Source organism: Lichenostomus cassidix, chromosome Z, assembly GCF_008360975.1.
Source record: "Lichenostomus cassidix isolate B80296 chromosome Z, HeHo_3.0, whole genome shotgun sequence".
NCBI lineage: Eukaryota > Metazoa > Chordata > Aves > Passeriformes > Meliphagidae > Lichenostomus > Lichenostomus cassidix.
Window position 1 is genome coordinate 50,937,295 of NC_139511.1, and position 22,110 is coordinate 50,959,404.

General features: G+C 35.3%; 1 protein-coding gene across 1 annotated transcript in view; it reads left to right on the top strand.

Moving 5' to 3' along the window:
* POLK (DNA polymerase kappa) overlaps nt 1-22,110 on the top strand; it is a 39,439-nt gene that overhangs the window by 4,674 nt on the left and 12,655 nt on the right. Inside the window, exons 3-9 of the mRNA XM_085042786.1 lie at nt 7,146-7,324; nt 9,743-9,862; nt 15,445-15,597; nt 15,968-16,099; nt 17,685-17,838; nt 19,986-20,201; nt 21,927-22,051. Of these exons, the coding sequence (XP_084898912.1) occupies nt 7,187-7,324; nt 9,743-9,862; nt 15,445-15,597; nt 15,968-16,099; nt 17,685-17,838; nt 19,986-20,201; nt 21,927-22,051 (1,038 nt within the window). The 5' untranslated portion in view covers nt 7,146-7,186. The remainder of the gene's footprint in view (nt 1-7,145; nt 7,325-9,742; nt 9,863-15,444; nt 15,598-15,967; nt 16,100-17,684; nt 17,839-19,985; nt 20,202-21,926; nt 22,052-22,110) is intronic.

Sequence of the window (22,110 nt, forward strand, 5' to 3'; positions counted from 1 at the left end):
TTTGGCTTGTTACATTTGTAAAGATATTACATATTTATTGAAAGATTCTGTTTTCTAGGAAACTTGTTTGTTTCCTAGAACAAGAGAGAGAGAGAATAGTGAAACAGTAGCAGTTGTGAATACACTAGTAGAAAATCTGTGTGGTTAATACCATGTATGTTGAATATATACGTATTAAATACTTATAGCACTGTTGTGCAGTTCCTTCTGTCAGTTCTTTTCTTATAAATCACTACAGGATTAAAAATGACAGGAATCCACTTCTAAGGGCTATTCAGAAACCAGGGCTCTAGTAAAAATCAAACCCCCTGTGGCTAGAAGGAATTGAGCGGATAGTTAGAAGGATGTGCTTCCTTGAACATGTCTTCAGTGATGATTTGCCTGCTAAAAAAGAGACATCAGAGCAACTGATACTTAAATCATTGTCAGAGGAACATGTTTTTACAGGAAATGAGAGTGAGAGTTTGCTAAATTTGATCCAGTCAGCCAGAATGTTTCCTTTCCAAATGAATGCTTACAAAAGACAGGTGCATTTCTTTTTTGAAAGTATGCAAAATGTGTATTTTATATACATATGTATTCTCTCAGGTGCATGGTGTGATTCTTGGCATTGTCCTATGCAAGTGCAGGACTTGGACTTTGACGTTCCTTGTGGATCCCTTCCAGCTCAGGGTATTTTATGATTAATATAATGTTACTGTTTTGGGAAAAAGTCCTTATCCAAGTAATGGATAAATCAAGTAGTATGAAATCAAATCACCACTGGAGTTTGCAGTGTGACCTTTGCAATATCAGAAATGTTGAAAATATTCTAGCAGGGTTGAATTTTGCTAGTTTGTTATTGTCTTAGAAATTCAAGAAGTAAAGCAATGCATTTGTGGGAAACCTGTTGTTCAAAGGGCCTGACTATGGGTACATGACTTTCTTTACCAAGGGGGTTTAGATGGGTTTTAGTTATTTAACACTGCATGTGTTGCATGCCCAACGTGGATGAAGATACTTCTGTGCAGTGAGTGGAATAAGAAGTGTAGCTACATGGCTACCAGTTCAATCTGAATTAGCAATTGGAGTAAAACCCAAGTGTTGTCCATTAAAAATGTTTATTTAGACGAGTTCTGGTCTTATTGGGAAGGTCTCATGTAATCTCTTTTATTTGTTACTTACGCTATTGTTTCAGAAGTACCCAGAAGCTTTGTTTTGAGGTGGCTTCCAGCTGCAGTCATTTTCAGTGTAAAGGAGACATTTAAAAAGTTCAGGAATGTTCTTGAATCAGTCTGCATGGCTCTTTTGTTCTGCGTATCACTCTTCATTTCACTGTTATTCGGGTACTGGTAAATGCTTGGCAAAAAGTAGTGAAGTAGATGAATTATTTCATGCTTACTTGTGAAGTACAGTCTTTGGTGTAAGTGAATTTTATTTCTCTCACAGAGTATCCTCATTCACTTACTGCAGAATGTAACAGTTTTCCACATTTCCAGTCAAAACAATTTTCCTTAGGAGTGTTTTGTTTTGTTTTGTTTTGTTTAAATTTATTGTTGGTGTTGGCACTTTGTAGTGGGTTTGCCTGTCTGTTTTTAAAGACTTGATTTCTTATACTTTCATTCAGTATGTATATAATTTTCTACATAGTGTCTTTGGTGTGTATTTTATATTTTATATTTGTATAAATCAAAAGATTTTGCAAATAGGTGAATATCAGCTGTCCTGTTTGAGATATAGAACAGTAACTGCCTATTAGTTTATGGGGTTTGGTAGAGAAAGCTGTTTACGATGCTAGGCTGAATTCCATGACAATACAAAAGAAAGTGACTGCAAAGAATGGTTATTAGTAAATTATTTCTTGATAGCACTCTCACTAGGGAAGCACAGTTATCCACCTTGCTTACTTTATTCATGTTGCTTGTTTTGGCTTATGGGGTTTTTGATTGGCTCAGTTGTTTATTATGGTGAGATGATGGCCCAGCAAAGATTTTGATGTAACTGAAATTGCTCTTTTTGAGTCTTGAACTACTGAATTGCCCTTTTACTGAAAATATAACAGAGCTGCCTTATTTAATATTTGGCTTTTGAGGATCTGTTGAAAGCTTATGAAGCGTTCTAGGAGTTTCACATGATTCCCAACTATCTTCTACATAAATGTGATTATTGTTTTAAGGAAGGACTTTTTCTGCCTACACTTGCACTGAGTGCTCCAAATTTTAGTATATTTCAATAATGAGTAATTTTTTAAGTTATCATAAGAAAAAACCTGGGATATTTGAAAGGAACCTTTTTCTGTCTTTTTCTTCTCTTTAGTATTTTTGGTATAGTCCTAACTTTAGTAGATGTAACTTTGGACATTGAGGTCTCTACTACACCACACTTGATTTTAGCTGAAACCCTGAGAAGTGATTCTTTGTGGTCAAACTGGATGAAGCCTTAACTTCATAAATGTTTTTTGTGCTTTCAGTGCTTTTACAGAGTTATTAACACCTAGACCTGGGCATTGAAATTATGGGTAATATTGATTTTCTTCTCATGTCACCTATGTAATGACAGGGATCCAGGAGCTATTGCTTTATCCATTCTCTAAATTTGTAAATCAAGTTAGCTGTTATAATTTTGCTTTGTTCTTGCTAAAGCTATAATGAAAGAGTTAAATGAAGGAATGTCTGAAATATTTTAATTGAGAGAAGATAGTTTTTTTGGGCTCTTGCTACAGTAAACAATGTATCAGATTTTGGTGAAATGTTATCGGAGGCTCTTACGACTTTTACAGAAATTAAAAAAAAATATTTAATTTAGATCCTTATTTTAGCCATCCTGAAGATAATAGTTAAAAATCATTTGGGAAAGAGTCTCTAATGTTTGTGTTGCTATTTGCAACATTTATTTTAATTTTTTTACATACCATGGAGACTTAAGACAATTGGGATGTCAAAGATGGCTCTTTATGTCTGTAATATATGTTTTGATCCCTATGTTCAGCTTTTGAGCTCTGGGCTAAGTAGGCAGTTGTGTATCTTGGTAACTTTTTGCACCTCATGAACATCTGTGATAGCAAAGCTGTCAGAATTTTGTTTAGTTTATGAGGACAGATACACAACTTGCATGCATTAAATAATAACTCAGTATGCAAATAAATTATTTTTCAAGCTTTTCCATACTGGTGTCATTTTCCAGTCTTAATATTTCTTCCCATATTATTAATGCTGTCAACAAAACACAAACTGCTAACATACTTTGCAAATGTTAGTAATGTGCATGATAACGCTATGTCCACTGAACTGATTATTCTTAGGAATATTTTTTATATTTTGCATTATTTTATTACATGGAAATTGTAATATAAAGACATTTAACTTTTCCCACAGCATACAGAGTTTCTGTTCATGGAACTGGAGGGTTTTTACTGAAGACAGGTTAGAGCTGTGGCACAGGATCAAATATAAGCCATTGAGTTTAGGTTGGTTCAGTCAACTGTTAAAAAAATGCTAGATTTGAATAAAGGTAGAGGCACTTGAAATTCAATTGTTGCTGTAATTTTATGGTTTTCAGTCTTCTGACACTTTCAAATACCATGTAACCCTGTCTTACTAGGTCCGTTGATTTTCTATGCCTGCTTCTAGAAGAGCTTGATTGCAGTTTGGTTAATGATCTTTTTCTACTTGTAGGCATCCCAGCTTACTGATAAACCTTTCTGCATGGTAATGGTATTTTATGATTCCTCTCCACTTTTTTAATTGTTTGTTTGTTGGTTTGCATTACGTTAAGTGTTGATATTCACTGCCAAAGTCTTTACCTTTAGAAGTCCTTCCTTTAGCAATTGGAAAGTTATGTCCTTCCACTTACACATGATTTTCCTGCTTCCTCTTATTCCCAAATCACAGGAATAATATGGTAGTATATTATTGTAGACTGCTTTCACAGACTTCTCTGGTCTCACACCCTACTTGCTCAGTATGACACTGAGAGAGATGTAATGTTTTCTATTGAAGAAAGCAGCTCAGTCTTGCAACAACTTCTTGAGGTGACAGCATGCCAAAAATATGTCACTCTGCCTAGACTGAGTGTTTCATTAGTCTGTAATCCTTTACCCACTTTTTCTAAGTTTTTTTAGGAAAACAATTTATAACAGTGTGTCATCACAAGTTCAATGTTTTCTTTAGCCTAATTGAAACAATTACTAGATTACTACATTGACATTTTGTTCACATTTTTCATAGTTTAAAACTGCTGTTTCTCTCTTATGGTTAAATGTCTTCATCTTGGTCTATGGCAAATGACCACTGTTTTTTATTTGACAGTACTATATCAGTTATCTTACTGTAGCTATTGTGATTAATTTCAATATGTTAAATATTTTATGGATTTTTTTTCGGAACTGTTAATTTGAAACCAAGATAATATTCAGGTTCTCATCATATTAAGCAGCTGGAAATTGTATCACTTGTTATTCATGTTTTCTCTTCTGTACACCTGTAATCTCTGGTGGAGAGCTAATGTCATGTCCTCAGATAAGTGTTTTCTTCTTAATTTCTACTACAGTACTATTTGATATTTATACCTTTTCTCATCTGGGACTAGCAATGTATTATATTCCACACAATAAGCTCAAAAGATAAATACACCAGGTGACCATCATTTATAGGACTTTATAAAGACAAATATTTTTTCCATCACTGGTATCATCATGGTGCTTTTTTCTTTCAACATAACAATGAGATAGAGAACACTTTATTTTGACTAACACAAATTAGTTTTTAAAGCCTCTGCTATAATTTGAGCCTTTAAGAGTGCCCTGAATGAGGAAGGCGAAAGATTTGTGCATGCTAGGGAGAAAGACCTTTTCAGGAATCAGGATCAGCTAAAAAGTGTTGAAAAGACTAGAACAGGAAATGGAAGCAATCTTGCATTTTTCCTGTTTCTTGAAGACAAAGATAAAAGAAGCAGGGAGAATAGTGGAGGGATATTTACTTTGACGAAAGTATTTCTTGGAAGTGGTGCCTCTTACTTACCAGAGGTTGCCATTAACAATGGAATTATTGGGAACTAATTGATACGGGGTGCTTATGAGTATGAGATGAAACTTGGAATGTTATTTGGGGTGCAGTGCTCTTTCCTCTGATTGAAGTCTATCAAACCTGTTCTGATAAATGTGTATGTTAACTGTAAGGGATTGTCCTATTGTAGCTGAAAAATTTATGAAGATATTCAGCATTATAGTCTTCCATTTGATAAATACATGTAAGATCTATGAAGCCACTCCTGTTCCCAGAAGTGCAAGTGCTACTGAAGGGTTAAGAGAAGAGTTCTGGTCTCTACGTCAACTTCTGTTTTTTGAAATAAAATACACTGTATATAAACACAGCATTATGTTACTGATCGTGCATTTTATAGAAGAAGATTTAAGAAGATCTTGCATTTATTATTTATTATCATAAATAATAATATGAATTAATACCATATGATTAAAATTTGGATATTTTTGTCAGAGCTTTTTTTGTAAATATGGCTTTCTTTGATATCTTGACTGCAGTTGGTTAGTATGTTTCCACAGAAGAACTTCAAGAAAATATGAACATTGTCACCATTAATTTTTAAATGTTACTCGTGGTTCTTTAGTAGCAGAAGTAAATCCCTAAAGGCAAAAATACATGATGACCTTATGTTTGGTTACTAGTGAGGCCCACTTAAATCCTGGTGTGGGAAAGTGGCATTTAAAGAAAAAATGTCACACTTTTAGATACATGTAATTTGTGATTGTTTAATAAAGCTGCTGTACTTGCCTGAAAGGGTGTGGCTTCTCCAAATAGGAAGGGTGCCTGTCACAGGAAGCAGTGTGAAGTTGAGGGGTGAATGTTCATTCTGCATGACAGTAAAACTGAAGTGGTTTGTGGGTCAGTGACTTGGAACAGGAAGAAATTAATTCTGTATGCTTTTTCACTAATAAATACATGTTAAATAATTTATGCCATTAACACACGTGGATTTTTTAGCGGGACCTGTTGCTATGATGAGGAGTAATGGTTTTAAACTGAGGAGGATTGGTTTAGATTAGATTTTTTTTACAGTGAGGGTGGTGAAACTTCTTGCATAAGTGTGCAAGGACAGGTTGCCCAGAGAATTGGTGGATGCCCCATTGCTGGAGACATCCGATGTCAAGTTGGACAGGACTCTGAACAACATGATCTTGTTAAAGATGTCTCTGCTCATTGTGGGGGTTGGACTTGGTGACCTTTAAAAGGTCCCTTCCAACTCAAATTATTTTATGAATCTGGCAAAAATAAGACCACAGGTTCATGTTACAGAAGATGAAATTTACTTTGGTTCTTTTCTTTGAGATTAATTCTATAACAAAAAAAATTACCATATAATTAGAGCCTATGGAAGATTCAGCAATTTACTTTCATAAAGAACAAAGGAAGATGTCAGAAGTTCGCATATTAGATATTAGAAGTATCTGCATGTGTAAGAAATTAGTGATGGCTGTAGTTGAGTAGTAAAGGCTTGGTAAGTTCTGCTAGTTGGATACCATGGCTCTACACATTAATGGCAAATAAGAGTGCCTGAATTTTACCCTGAATTAGGGTTTTATTCACAACTTTTAATTGAAGCCATCTGTTCTTAAAAGATGAGCTTTGACACACAAAAAGGTTCTGAATTTGAGTTAGAAATTACTGGGAAGGATTCTACGGCTTGTCTCAAGCAGGGATGATGACTAAATGAGCAGTGGTTTTCAGCAATTTAAAAATATTTCTTTTTTTTTTTTCCCTTTAATGTAATAGGAGTATTTTGTGTTTAAGGCAGTAATGTTTCATCTGGCAGAATAATGTACAGGTATAAATGTCACGTTCATGTGTAACGTACTAGCGTTTACCTGAGGTTGATTTGTGCTCAATTATTTCTGTATGAGAGGTTTTAGGAGAATATGTTTTTAATCTAATAAAAAAATAGAGTGCTACACTAATAGAGTTACAGGGGGTTTTATGTGGTGGGTGTGTCAGGTCAGCCTCTTCGCAGGAATACAAGTCTTCATATTTGGGATAAGTATGTTGTTTTCTGAATAATTATAAAATGCTTATTCAATGAATAAAGCAAATGAATTTTAAAAGTTTAATTATTGTTATTGTTCAGTTGTAATATAAATACTTGATTTTTTTCAGGTATTAAATCTTAAAACAAGTGTTTGTTTTCAAGAAGTACGATGGACAACGTGAAAAAAGTTGCTAACAGCTCTTGCAATGATGGAGTTCTACTTAGAATGGGCCTTAATGATAACAAAGCTGGAATGCAGGGTTTGGATAAGGAGAAAATCAATAAAATCATCATGGAAGCTACCAAGGTTGGTTTGATTACCTTTTTCTTGATGCTTTATCTGTGGTCCAGTATTGTAAGGCCCTCTTCCTCTCTTCCCCAAATTTTATCCCTCACATGTGTATATGGAGGGCGTCTTCTTAGAAGAAATTTGTAGGTAGGGAGGAAGGGGAGGGACTATAGTTTAGGGTACTGTAGGGTATTGCTGGATTCATCCACAGGGACATGGAGGAGCACAATTGAGTGACTACATGCTTAAGTGCTTCCTTTTGTCCAAAGCAGTACATAAATATCACGGCATTTTCAAGAGGTAGTTGTGAAGATTGCAGCTTCCTCTTTTTCTCCCCTTTTCCATTCCTTTTGTCCACCCCATCATTAATCAGCCAAGCAGACTTCCTTCTTTCGGTCAGCTTCCTGTAACTGATGAATTTGGTATAATCAAGTTTTCCTAGTACTTTCAGTAGAATTTCTTTGTGCTTACTGCCTGTCTTTGTGACTGTCTTCTCAGTATTCAAGAGAGGTGGCCAGCAGTGTGCAACTTTGTACTAAAGAACCACAGAGGCCCTCACAAATCTACAAAGCATTGAAATATTAGTCATCTTAGTTTTGTTGGAGGGTTCATATAAAACAATATAGGGATAACACTTTGAGCAACTCAGGATTTTGTTAATTCTCCTTTCACCAGTGTGTATTTTATTTGGTGTCACTATGACCTAAGATTATCTGCTTTGATGTTTGTCTCAAGAATTCTGTGTTGACTATTACTGCTCTGTGGTGGTCTGCAGGGACGGGGCAAAGGGAAGCAGAAAACATGCTGCAAACAGTCCTTATTTAGCAAGCTTTTTTTTTCTTGCTATTTCATATTGATGATACTTTATATGCTATCAAGCTCCTTATTTATTAGATATTTCATCTACTTATTCTGTTCACTCTTTCTTGAGAACAGGGTTTTGTCAGACATATCCCAAACAATGGTATTTACATAAATTATTTCTTTATAGCATTTAGTATTTAATTTCCTGATATGAAATAGAGTGAACCGTAAAACAGGCATTCAAAACTGACTTACAGGAATCTAATCACTAGAATATATTTCTGTCAAAAAAGTGCAAGGAATTATAAATGCCAGATACACCTCAAGAAATCTGAAAAGAAGCATTGATTCTTTTCCTTAAGCTTTTCTATGATCTTCAAAATTACACCTACAGATAATACCTATAACTTGTATTTCAACAAGATTTATGGCATTTCAACTGTGAAATTCTGCAAGAGATGTAAAAGACTAAATAATAAAAAAACTTAATAATCTCAAGTATTGGGTTGCTTTCCACACCTACATTTTGGTACTAATTTCTTTCAATGAGTCTCAACAAGTCATATTTGATGGCATAGGGGAAAAAAGATGAAAAACATGTCTGATATTCAAAGAAAACACATCCTAATTTATTGTAATTAGATATTTCTCCTAATGAAACATGACACCTTACTGCCCTGCCATTCATCTTTTTTATAATCATTATAAAAGTGAATATTTTTGCTTTTTATATGAATGCCTGAATCTTGACTATGGCCAAATTCTTGGTAACAGTGACAGTTTGGTAGCCAGACACTTTGATGTAAAAATTGGTTCACTTTTGCAGATTTTACCAAGTAGTTCAACAAAAGCCTTTTCTTGCAAATATTGTGTCTCTTGTAAGCTAAGAGATGTTGCAAGAAAAAATATTTTAGTCTCTAGTTTTGAGTTTTCCCATTTCATACTTTGTTGTATATCCTCTTTTCTTTGTTATGAGTCAGGAGGGCAAGTCACATTATACATTCCGTACATCATTATATCTCCTTGTTTTCATGCCTTTTTTTAAAGGAGCAATTACATACTTGAGAGCAACAGGGCTTTTTTTGTACTCATTTGGTTTTCATTGTCCTGTTCCAAATGGCTTCTAATTCTGCAGGGTCCTTCAAGGTTAAATGGCCAACAAAATGCTCAACATTACAAGTGGATTTGACTTACTCAATATCATTATATGTTTCCATATATATTAAGCTATATGGAAGTCTGAAAAAATGCTTAAATAAATTTTTATTAGAGTTTTATACTCCATACCTTGGAGGCATTGCAAAGAATAGTTTTACTTTTATCTACTCTTTTTAATTTTTCATTATCAAGTGTTAGACTGCATGCATATACAAAAGTCTCTAAATAGTCCCTTGAAGTCATTTGAGTATAGGGCCTCTGAGAAGGAGAAATATATTTGTGTCATTTGGAGAGAGACATGTAAAGAACCAGTGGTCTCTTCTCTGTATTTTTATATGAAAATCCAAAGTATACATTAGGAACAATTTCTGTGTTTTATGTCTTCTATATTTAAAGATCAAATGTGGTTGCTTAAAGGAGAAGACAAAGACAAAAAGGAAAACATAGTGTTTTTGTGATTTTTTTGTCTTTCAGGGTTCTAGATTTTATGAAAATGAACTTAAGAAAGATCAACAAGTTAACCAACGAATTGAAAAAATGATGCAGCTGAAAGAGAAAATTACAACACAACAGCTCTTGAAAGCACAGCTGCAGGTACTAATCTTCTAAAGACTTACTGGAGTAAATGTGGGTTCATAAACATTTTGGTGTGTTCTGGTTTATCGCATTAAATTCTGCTCATAGGCACAATGTTGAACTACTGTTTTGATGTTAGACATCGAAGTAAAAGAGCACAATGTTTTGATGGTGTCATCTTAATAAAAACTTGCTAGAAGTATAGTTCACAGATTTACTCTGAAATGTTCTTTAAATGAGTAAAATGAAACAAATTAGTTCTTGTTTTTCCAAGTCCGATCAGATTAAAGTGATATCATATATGTAAAAGTTTGTTAAATACTTTGCTAATAAGTACCATATCACTCTTGGGTTTTAGAATTTATATATATGAGAAAGATCACAGTTGTCAACAATTCTGGATATAATTGATGCCTTTTGTATGCTAATTAATGAAAAGTCATCATGGCAAACAGTCACAAGAAATACAAGTGTCCTCAACTAGACAGATGAAGAGGCTATTTCTCTTTTCCGATGCTGGTAGATAATAGTCTGCAAAGTATTAACAGTGTATGAAATGTTAAAAGAAAGGTTGCACACCAAACATTACTAGGCACGAGAGAATTAAAGTTGCTTGTAGGAGCTGAATTCCCTTCTATTTTCATTTGTGCTGTGATTCAGTCTTTAATTAAATGATTGCTTGCTACTTTTCCTTACCAGGAGTCCTGTTTTATTCAGTGTGCAGTTCAGACAGTGTTCACTGAGAGGGAAATTATTCAATGTTTACTGTTGTCTTCAATGTTCAATGGGCCCCAAGCTTTATTTGTTATAAAGCTATAGCTCTAGTCTAATCCTGTTTTGAATGCAGAATTACTGATTTCCTGATAGAGTTTTCTATGTTGCACACCACATGTTGTGAATTCTTAATTCTTGCAATATTCCAGCAAAGTAGAGTGGTATTTTTTTTGTTTGTAGATGGGGAACTGAAGCATATGATGATAAACACATCCATTAATTTTCAGTGCTGTTGTGAGGATTATAGGTTGAGCTTTTTTTGGTGTGCAACCTTTTTTGTTCATTTCAGATTTGCAAATCACTTCTGTACTTTAGATGCCAGTGTTTCAAATTTGTGCCCAGAAGTTTGCCATTCTGAGTACCTCTGAAAAGTTTGTTGTAAGTCTGTATGCCACAATTGTTTTTAGTGAATCTTTAACATGGATCAGTTATGACTCTGCTTGTCCAGGTTTGGTGGTTTTTTTTTTTTTTAGTTAATTAAGGTAGCTTTTAAGTAATTTAATTACAGAAAAAATACTTCTATTTCCATCCAACCTTCACCACAGAACTATTTATTTTACAGAGAATAGTCTTTCTTATAAAATTAATTACATGAATGGCACAAATCCTATAAATAATATTATTGTGTAGTTATATAATGAGAGAATATATACAGCACATAGTGGAAGCCAGGAAATGTGTGTTGCTTTGTCTACCTTGTTGTCTTTTTTGGAACTTGACCCTTTGGTCTTGCAACATAATGTTATATTCTTTTAATGTTTCTTATGCAAACTGGTTTCTGTAGAAGAAAAAAGAAATTCTCTCATGTTTTTTTACTGGAACTCGAGTTTCAAAGTCCGTGTTTGAAATCTTTATGCTACTTGCTGAAATAGCAGTCATCTTTACTTCCAATAGATAAACTGTTAAGTCAGCTCTCAAACTGCATGAGAACTGTCATTAGAGGACTATAGTATGCACATTTTTTGCTGGCTAATTTTAGATCTTTGCTGCTATAAAAACATCTTGAAATCTTGGATTTTTATTCTATCCTCTTTGTATGCTCTGGTTCATGATTGTTGTTGCCCTTACTCCCCCATCACAAATTCTGATCATTTTCCTCTCTCCTCTCCTTTCTTTTAATTTTTCATATCCTGAATTTTCCATTCTTGTCCCACTTCCACAGATTACCATCAGTCCTCTTTCCATAGCGGTGTTGTCTATGCCCTCAGAGTCCCCATTGAAATTTGTGGACTTGGAGCCACAAAAAGTTAAAACTTGGAGTTTTAACTCTCTGTATATATTCTAAATACCTCACTCTTTTTTTATCACTTACCTGCCAGCTACTTCTCCCCAGGCCTCCACCTTTCACTTTGCAAATCTTCTTTGTCCTGTTTGGTTTTCTTAATAACTGCTATGTATTGTTTAATTGGCTCCATTCAGTTATGGCTATAGTCAGTTCTTACTATCATCTTCTCTTTTGTTCTTACCTGTAGAGTTTGTGCTCTTTCTTTTTAGTACTACCTTCTGATAAAAGAACTTGTTCTCCTAAAATTTGAAGTGGGAAGTATTCTGGAATTAGAAAGCTATCTGTATATTTACCTCTGTGAACAATGCATATTCTCATCTGCAGAGGAAGTCTCGTTAGTAGGATGGTTAGAGGCTCAGGGATGGCAGTTGATTTAAGTGCTGTAATATAAAACCAAACAAAAATGTCTCCACTTACTGGACTTTTGGACAGAATCCTGGTTACATGGTGGAAATAGTAATATAAATAAAATGTAGAATCTGCAACATAACACTGTCTTTTTCGCCACTAGAATGTGTGGAACTCCTTGAGATGCAGCAGTAGTTACTAATACATTAAAAAGTATGCAGCTGCTACCAGATTTGGAAACTGCTGTACTGATGTTTGCTGTTTTCATCCTGGTGGTTTTATCCCAGATGTTTATTCTGTAAATAGTTACTATTGTCTTGCTTTTATTGACTTTCTTGTCTTGCATTTAGAACTTGTATTTTTTACAATGAGATAAGGAAAAAGGAGAAGTTACTCTTCAAATTCAAACTCTAAAAGTTGCTCTAAGGAAAATTAAACTTTTAATTATAATTTGTACTTTTTATTTGGGTTTTTTTAATCTAGCTTAGAGACATTTATTTTAAAAAATCTCTTTTTTACAAAGGATAATTGAAAGCAGCTTTTAAGAACTTGTCAGCCTGGCTTACATCTAAGGGATTACTCCATGAATTTTAAGGAGAGGTTTGTAGATGCCCAGAATTCTCTGAGCAGATCTGGTTGTGTTTTGTTTTGGCATATTACTTGTATCAGTTGCTTTTGCTGAAGACTTGTCTTTTTGCATTTCTAATTAGTTTAATGTAATTTTGCTTCATTCTTTATATGTGCATGTTAGCTGATCACTAAGTATCATGTTAGCAATATATTTGGGGAGAAAAAGCAAAAAAGCTGTTTGTTATAAATGTTATAAATTGAAATACAGAAGTTATGCAACTAGAGCAGCAATTGAGAGTATTATAAAATTTCAATTTGAGAGCCCCCTGAAAGTTATCTGTAAAGTATAATTTAAAATAAGGATGCTTTTTATTATTAAAGTGTGTCATGAGCTGTTGTGAATTAGTAGTATAATGAAAATAATGTAAATACCCCACTTTGTTTGTTTGTTTGTTTGTTTGAATGGCTTCCCCCTTGTGCTTTTAATTTGTCTGAATGAGTTTTCTTGGCCTCAAAGAGCCTACTGTGCTCTTCTGTGTAGAGTAGCCTAGTTTAAGGCCCTATTCTAGCATTTCATCCCTCAAAGCAACTTGGAACAAAACAAGGGAAAGACTTTGTAAATCATTTATCAGCAATTTAATTAGAACATTCCAAGCTCACTTGCCTTGGTTCAAGTGTCTTGAGCTCACAGATGGGTCTTGTGGATAAGGTTTATATGCTTTTTTATTAAGCAGCTCTGTTGAGGGAAATAAAAAAGAGAAGAACCATGCAGATTGCATATAAACATTCCTCTCCAAGACCATAAATGAATTATAAATTAGTCCAGAGACATTTCTGTTGTGGTACCGTGATGTCATGAGCGTGTGTGTGTGTGTCCTTGTGCCTGCAAGCAAAGTGAAACTTTGGTTCCTTTTTGCTAATTCCATTTCTTGCTCTATTATGCCTATTGGGTTTTTTTTTACTAGCAGTAACAGCCTTTTGTTGTGTAGACTGGGGTTGCCATAGTCAGCACTGTGGTTAGGTAATCTTATTTTGGTAGCACTTTTTTTTTTCTCTTATTTCTAGAATGATGTGTGATGATACTGCCAGCATAGCCATCTTAAATCAGTAGCCCTTAAAAATCCCATGTCAAATATTTCACTTGCACTTTCACATGGCAGCACAGCTTATACCTCATGCAAAGGTCAACAGTATTTCACGAACAAGCACATGATCTGCATGACTCTTGGTAAAAATGCAAGCAAATTAAGCACAAAGTATGTCATACAGTAATCTGCATTGTTGGCCTCTGCTTCACAACACCATGGAACTGATGCAGCAGTACTGCTCACAGTCTACTAGTAGACATATGTATTTAACATTTGGAGTGAAACACACTTTGTGTATAGGCTATTCTTAAAAAAACTTGCAGTTTTCCTAGCAATCTGGCCTGAAGTGGTATGGGTTCCTGTAACAAAAGCTGAGAAATTTTACTGAGGGATTGGCAATAGCTTACTTAGTAAGTAAACCTGTTTGTTTGAGACCTTATTTCTGACAAGAAAAGATAGATGGATGTGTTCTGTAAGCTGCTGGTCTTCTTTTCACCTTTCTAGGCCAATTTTTTGAAGTGTGATAGCTTTATTTAGGAATGTTGGAAATTCTTTAATAGCATGTTTTTAGTTTTGTAAAATAACCTGTATTGCTAAAACTAAGTGCTTAAGTAAAGCTTCATATTCAAGGGTCTTACAAGGTTTCTGTCTGAATCAGATACATCTTTTTTCACATATATGGGGTTTTGTTGTTTGGTGGGTGGGGGTTTGTGCTGGTTTTGGCTGGCATACGGTTACTTTTCTTCACAGCGGCTGGCACGGGCAGTATTTTGGATTTGTGCTGAAAGAAATTTTGATACTAAAGAGATGCTTAGCTATTGCCGAGCAACACTTGCACAGAGCCAAGGCCATTTCTGCTCCTCCCACTGCCCCACCAATGAGGAGGCTGGGAGTGCACAAGGGTTGGGAGGGGACACAGCCAGGACAGCTGACCCCAACTGACCACAGGGATATTCCAGGCTGTATAGCATCGTGCTCAGTGTACAAAGTGGGGTGTAGATGAATGAAGGGGGCACTTTTGCAGCTATAGAATTTGTCTACCCAAGCAACCATTTTGTATGATGAAGCCGATTTTCCTGGAGATGGCTGAACACTTTCTGCCCATGGGAAGCAGTGAATGAATTCCTTTTTGATTTGCTTGCATGTACAGCTTTTGCTTTCTGTGATAAATTCTCATTATTTCAACCCATGAGTTTTCTCACTTTTATTCTTCTGACTCTTCCACTGTAAGGGGGCGAGTAAGCAGCTACATGAGCTTAGTTGCCGGCTCAGGCTAAACCAACAACAGTTGTGTTTCTCCTCACTAGATTTTGGGGTATTTTTTGTACTAATTGCTGCAGCAGCATTCTCTCTGAGAGCAAGTTTCATCAGAAACTTTGTTGGGATTTTTTGGTGGTGCTGGTTTGGTGGAGATTTGGTTTGTTGAGGTTCTTTTCTTTAACTATATGCAAGATGCATTTGAATTTTTAGGATCATCTATATTATTGCACTTCCGCCAGGTTAGTAGTATTTCAATTACTGTTTATTCTGTTCAGGTGGACAAACTTGTGATAGAACTGGAACAGAGCCGTAACCTTAGCAGTACAATTGTACACATTGACATGGATGCCTTCTATGCAGCTGTGGAAATGAGAGACAATCCAGAGCTGAAGGAAAAGCCTATAGCAGTGGGATCAATGAGCATGTTGGTAAGGCTGAATGTTAAACTAATACAGAAATCAAGTACATGAATCATAAGCCTAAAAACCGTACAATAATAGCATAAATATAATGATGCTGTTTTATATGAATCATGGAAAACTCAAAAGTTTTAAAGGAAATAGCCTTTCTTAGATTTGACCATGTAAGATGGATTTTTCAGTAAAAAGTGTACTAATGAAAATTTAAATTGTGTAAACAGACTGAAAAGCAGGAGGAAGGAGAGTGAAAACGCATATAAATTGTTAGTTTTGTCAGTCTTTTCTGTATGGAGATATGTGATTAGAACTTTATTATTTAATACTAAACTTGAACAAAAATTTCTTTACTGTACACTAAACTTATTTAATCTCTCCTAAGTCCACCTCAAATTACCATGCTAGGAGATTCGGTGTGCGTGCAGCCATGCCTGGATTTATTGCTAAAAGGCTATGTCCACATCTAACTATAGTACCACTAAACTTTGAAAAATACGGCAAAGTGAGTAAAGAGGTAAGTCTGGAAGTGGACTCTAACCAAACGTTACTATGCTTGTTTTTAGACTCTATCAATAACATCAGTTCTACGTAATATGAAAAGTGATAATTTAACTATTAAACTCTTCAGTAATGAGGCATTAAATATAAGTCAAACAAAATATTGGTGCTTTTGGGCAAGGAGATGAAAAAGCACTGCACTTACCCAATCTGGCCGAGTTAGTAGTGATGCTGATAGAAGTTTTGAAAATCTCTGTATAGTGAGCTAATGGTAGCATTTGAGCTGTATTATTCTTAAAAGTTCAAAATCAGGGAGTATAATCTGATTATTAGGAAGTTGCAAGTACGTAGCAAACATAATTTCATACCATGATAATCGTACTTTAGAGTACTAATTACTGGAGAGAAAAACAAAGAGCACTACTGACTACTAAATGCAGATTAATTTTTTTTAAAGAAGGGACTTGATAGAAAGAGCAAAAGAAATAGTGGGAAAATAAATAATATTTTGCATTAATGGAAGTAGTTTTACTTAGTGCTAGAGGAAATAGTTATGATACCTAAAAGCCTGTTGGAAAAAAAAAAAAAAAGAAAAAAAGATCTTTTTTCCATTTTAAATCAAACCAGTGCATGACACAAGTCTCCTGACTTTAATAAAATGATGTCAGGCCTTCTTTATTTATTTTCATTAAGCCTCAGTCCCTTCATATATATAAAGTAAGGTTGATCTTACTTGATTTCTTTTACTTATGTAAAAAAAAAGCTTATATAAATATGGATATTTCAGAATGGGTTTGAACTTGTTGAAGATCTTGGATTTCATTATGAGTATTTCATTTATTGTTTGCTAGGGTGAAGTATTAAAGATTTGGCTTGATCTGAATTATTAGTTACGTTTCTCTTTTGGGATTTGGGTTGAAAATATTTAAATTTATTTCATTTTGTCTTTTAAAGTTGAGTAGTGAATCCTGTATTTATTCAGTTTCAGAAAGATGAAGTGCATGTGGACAAATGTTGTGATACCTAAGAACTTGACCCAAACTGATAGGAAAAAACATGACACAGTCAGATTTTCCTCCATGTTAAAAAAAAAAAAAAAGGGAGAGAGGAGAGAGAAGGTAGAGCTTTTGTTTTGACCATTTATTTTATTATGTTTCCTTCTAGAAAGATGAACTTATCACAAAAGATTTCCCAACACGTTTTGCCTGTGGCATTAACCACTGGTCTAAAACACTGGGCACAGAAAGCTGCATCAGCTTACCTGCTTTGCTGAGTTTCCAGGTCCCCAAAGTTTTATTCAGGTGGTTACTGCAGTGTCCAAGAACTTAGTGGCTGTGGAGTGCTTATACACTGATCTTAGTGGCCTTTGCAGTAAAATACACTGCTCAAAATCTGTTTAGTTCTCACTTACTGTTAGTATCTTGCTGATTGTGAGATACGCTACTGTAATTTTACAATACCAAGAAATAATTTGTTCCATAAGTATCTTTAATATTTACTGATCTTGAAGTTTCAGAGTATATTTGCTTGTGTCCTAATTTTGTGTCAAGATCTGCTCTTACAGCAACAAGGCTTTAAAGTTTCACTATGTGTTTGTCAAGGTTAGAGAAATACTGGCTGAATATGATCCCAATTTTATGCCTATGGGCCTAGATGAAGCCTACCTGAACATAACAGAGCACTTGGAGGAAAGGCTGAACTGGCCTGAAGATAGGAGAAGATTCTTTTTTAATACAGAAAGCACTACAGGAATAGGTAAGCAAGTTGCTCACTTTTCATGAGGCTACCTGATGCTGAGGAGACAGACTGTTTCTTTTAGGGATTCTAGGCAGAACCATGATGGCACTAAATTATAGCTGGAATTTAAGCTTTATTTTCTTTAGCAGGATTTCAGTACTATAGTAGTGAATTTATTATTAGAATGGCACAGGATTTCTACAACCAGATTCAGTGTAATGCAATCTCTAAGCAGCAAAATAAAGCATTTATAATACAATAGAACCTGGACCCTCTGCAGATCAGGTTGGATCATAACACTCGGTTTGCTGTATCAATATAACAAGCATAATATAGACTCAAAAATCATATGAAAGAGCACGAGTCACTCCCTCAATCTTCAGAGGAACCAGATGAAGGTAGAGGTGTCCCTGGCCATTCAGGAGTCCCTAGGCCTCAATGTCCAGTGGCAGCTCTGGCCCAAGTTCCTCCTTAGGACCTGTCACAGGTTAGATTTAGAGACAGTGCTCTGGGGGCTGCAGACAGACAGTCATTGAGGCTCTGGGGCTGCACAGGCAGACAGTACTCTGCGAGCTGCAGGCAGGCAGTGCTTTGGGGTTCTGGGGGCTGCAGGCAGGCAGTGCTTTGGGGCTCTGGGGGATTCCAACAGACAGTGGTCTGGAGGCTAGTGACAGGCAGTGCTTTGGGGCTCTGGGGGATTCCAACAGACAGTGGTCTGGGGGCTACTGACAGGCAGTGCTTTGGGGCTCTGGGGGCTGCAGAGACAGTGCTTTGGGGGCTGCACAGACAGTGCTCTGGGGGCTGCAGCTTCCCAGTGCTGCAACAGTATCATCCACAGCACTGGACTGACCAGGTGTTGGAACATGCAGGCGAGCAAGGAGGGGTGTGAACACAGCACCAGGGAATGGCTGCTTGCCTTGTGAAATGGCATTAGTCACGCTGATCACATTACCAGGGCTGGGAGCAGGGGTTTCCAGTCACATGCTTATAAGCTTCAGATAAGCTGCTCCCGTTGAAAGTCCTTCCGTAATTTGTCCTCCCATATGTTTTCTACCTCCAGTTTAGTTAGTTTACAGGTTAACTTCCTCTACTGCTCACCTGTGAATAAAAGGTACACTGCTAATGATTTGGACTTTGAGGATTTTTTTCCTTTTAATTTGAATAAAATGTTCCAAAAGTGGTACTAGGTTTTTTAAACCAAATGGCATGGTTTAGGTCTGCATTACAATTCAACATGGTAATTTTGGAAATAAGTAGCAGGATCACTCCAGGATTTATAGTAATATTCAATAAGAGCATAAATAGTAATATTTTTTATTTCAGTTGGCTTTAGAAGCTGTAGTTGGAACCACATCCACATCTGTATATCCACTTAAGAATTACAGAAAAGAACAAGTCATAGAAATGGTTGAATGATGTAGAATATTCCATACAAATGGAATATTTGTACTATCTGTATATTCAAAAATTCTAACAATCATTAAGAGGATAATCAAGCATGCACTACTACAGAAAAGCATTAATAAAATAGAAAGCAACAAACCAGCATAGTCTTTACAAAATCAGTATCACTGATGTGTAGTCATGTGCTTCTTCATATTTGCCTGATACCTTTGTTCCTGTGAAACACAAACAAGTGCTCAGAATGTGAAGCTGTAATAGTAATGTTTGTAGAGTCAGACAAAAGGCTGCTGACCTTACTTGTTCTACTATGACTGCAGCTGAAAATGAGAAGCTCACCAGGCTGATCGTTCTAGAACCAGATATGCCAGAACCCTAATTTTATTTGGAGAATATTGAAAAAAATTCTGTGGAACATTTTAGTTTCTTCCCAAAAAGAGAGCATCTGGCCTTAAATCTGATGGGAAACAAAAATAATGCCAAAATCTTGGTGGTTTTGCTACAGCAACAGGACATTAAACCTTTTGCTTTTCCGGAAGCTATGTCCAGCCTCCTAGCCAATTCCTCCAATCTCAGCCAAATTCAAATTATATTAAAACCAAAGCAGTGACATTTCTCTGGTTTTTAAACAAAAAAACCAATCCAATTACTTTCTCTAAATAAAACCAGAAAGAAATAAAACTGCTGATGAACTCTGAAGCCACTAAAGAAGGAAATCAGTGTGTTCTGTATGGATGTATTAATTGTTTGTGTTTCTTACTTAGATAAAGATGATATGAAAATGTCTGCCAAGTTTAATGAAGGTGAGGTCTCTTCTTCACCAGTACTGTTTGAAGACAGCACATCTCTCATAGATGACGACCTTAATCAAGGAGGTCTATCAGTGCAAAACTCAGTTGTCTTTGGAACTTCTGCGGAGGAAGTTGTGAAGGAGATTCGCTTTAGGATTGAGCAGAAAACTCAACTGACTGCTAGTGCAGGTATTCAGACACATATGAATAATAATTAATCTCTGTATTTCCATACTGTCTTCTACTTCAGTCTCAGAGGGCATTAATTAAGAATTTAGCCTTGCCACAGCATTCTTCTGCAAAAAAAAAAAAAAAAAAAAAAAAGAAGCTTTGAAAGCCTGCAAAGAATGTGACTTTCAGTTATTTCAAGAGATGTCACAGCTGTCAAAGCCACTACTGTTTGTTTTCTTTTTTTCTCTTTTTAAATAATTGAAACAGTTACATAATCTTTTTGCTTCTTTCTTCTTGAAATATAAGTAAGCAGTGAGGAAGATTGACCAGTGCACTTGAGCTAATCTTAGTCCAGGTGGTTGTTACTCTAGTGCGTCATGTAAATTGTTTTTGTCAGCCAGTGGGTCATAGTGCAGTCTGTCGCTGATTGCTGAACTGGTCTTAGTGTGAACAGCAGATCTGTGCTGTTACATATTTCTAACCTCTCCACCCTGTTCCTTGCTTAAAACAATATCAAAATTCATTAAAATGTTAGTCCTCAGAGAAGAGAATATATGATGAAGCTAATAAACTCTTCAATAGCTTTTTAATATTTACCAATCAAGTTTTATGTCTTGACTTCAGGCAACCAACCTTTAAATCTCAGCTATTTTGATTGACTAAAAACAGTGTTATGTCCCTAGCCACTTAGTTTGGACGCCATCCAAACTGCTTTGTGAACCAGGTCACCCAAGTATCAGGCAATGGTGAGCTTTACGAAGCAGCTCCAGAAAGTCAGGAAAGTGTGTAATATAAGAGGTGAAGAAAAGGCCTAGTAAGAAGAAGCAGGATGAGAACCTCCCTCCCATGTATGTTATTTCATGAGTGGTAGTAAAAGAACACTTTTGTTTATGGAAATTTTGTCTTTGTAGGGATAAGTTAGTGTTTAGAAAACAGGCATAGCTTTTATAAGTGCCAACAGGGGTCTTAATCCCAAAAATGAAAAATAATTAGAAGGGTAAGCGAAAAAATACAGATAATCAATAATAAATAAAATTATTTCTCCTATCTTGAATAATATGTCATATCAGTGAACAAACAAAAATTTAGACCACCAGGGCTGTCAGGCAAAGTTCTGGTTTTCTTGCTAAAGAAATTCCTGAGTTCATTTGTAAAAATGATTACTTTGATAGAAAAGAGCCATCCCTCCACATTCCTCCACATTCCTCTGATGTCTGTGAAATATATATACATTTTTAAATTATTGCATTCCAGTAGTAGCCCATAAAATAATAAAATTTGTTCAATTCTGTCCAAAGAAGTCTTTTTACTGAAATACAGGGAAGAAAGGTCTCCTTCTTATTAAGAGTTCATCTTAACTACCATTATAAGCATTTCCTTTCTTACCATAATCACCATCATAAAAGTGTTGAATCATGTAACTGATGTTATTTTTAAGGACTTGGTGTTTAACCCCTCTTGACTTATTAGTGCATGTTGTATTATCCCGACTGTCTTAAAATAAGAAGTACACTTTATTTAAATTATATTTAATCTGTTACATTTATTTGTTCTTTCATAACTGTCACAAAACTTTTTAGCAGAATTGTATCAAATATGGTTTTCAGTTATCATCATTCTTTTCCTTATTTTAGTCTTTGTCAGGTGTGTAGGCTACTTATTCACTTTTAAATATTGGACAGTTGAAATTAAACTTTGTCTTATGTTTTTTTTAAATACTATGTTTGTTTGTTTGTTTTTAAGGAATAGCACCAAATACAATGCTAGCAAAAATGTGCAGTGATCGTAATAAACCTAATGGGCAGTACAGAATTTCTCCTGAGAGACAAGCAGTGCTAGATTTCCTAAAAGATTTGCCCATTAGAAAGGTAAGAAACACAATGGTGTTTATTGTTCTGTCATGTAATGCCTTTCTGTTTGAGAAGCA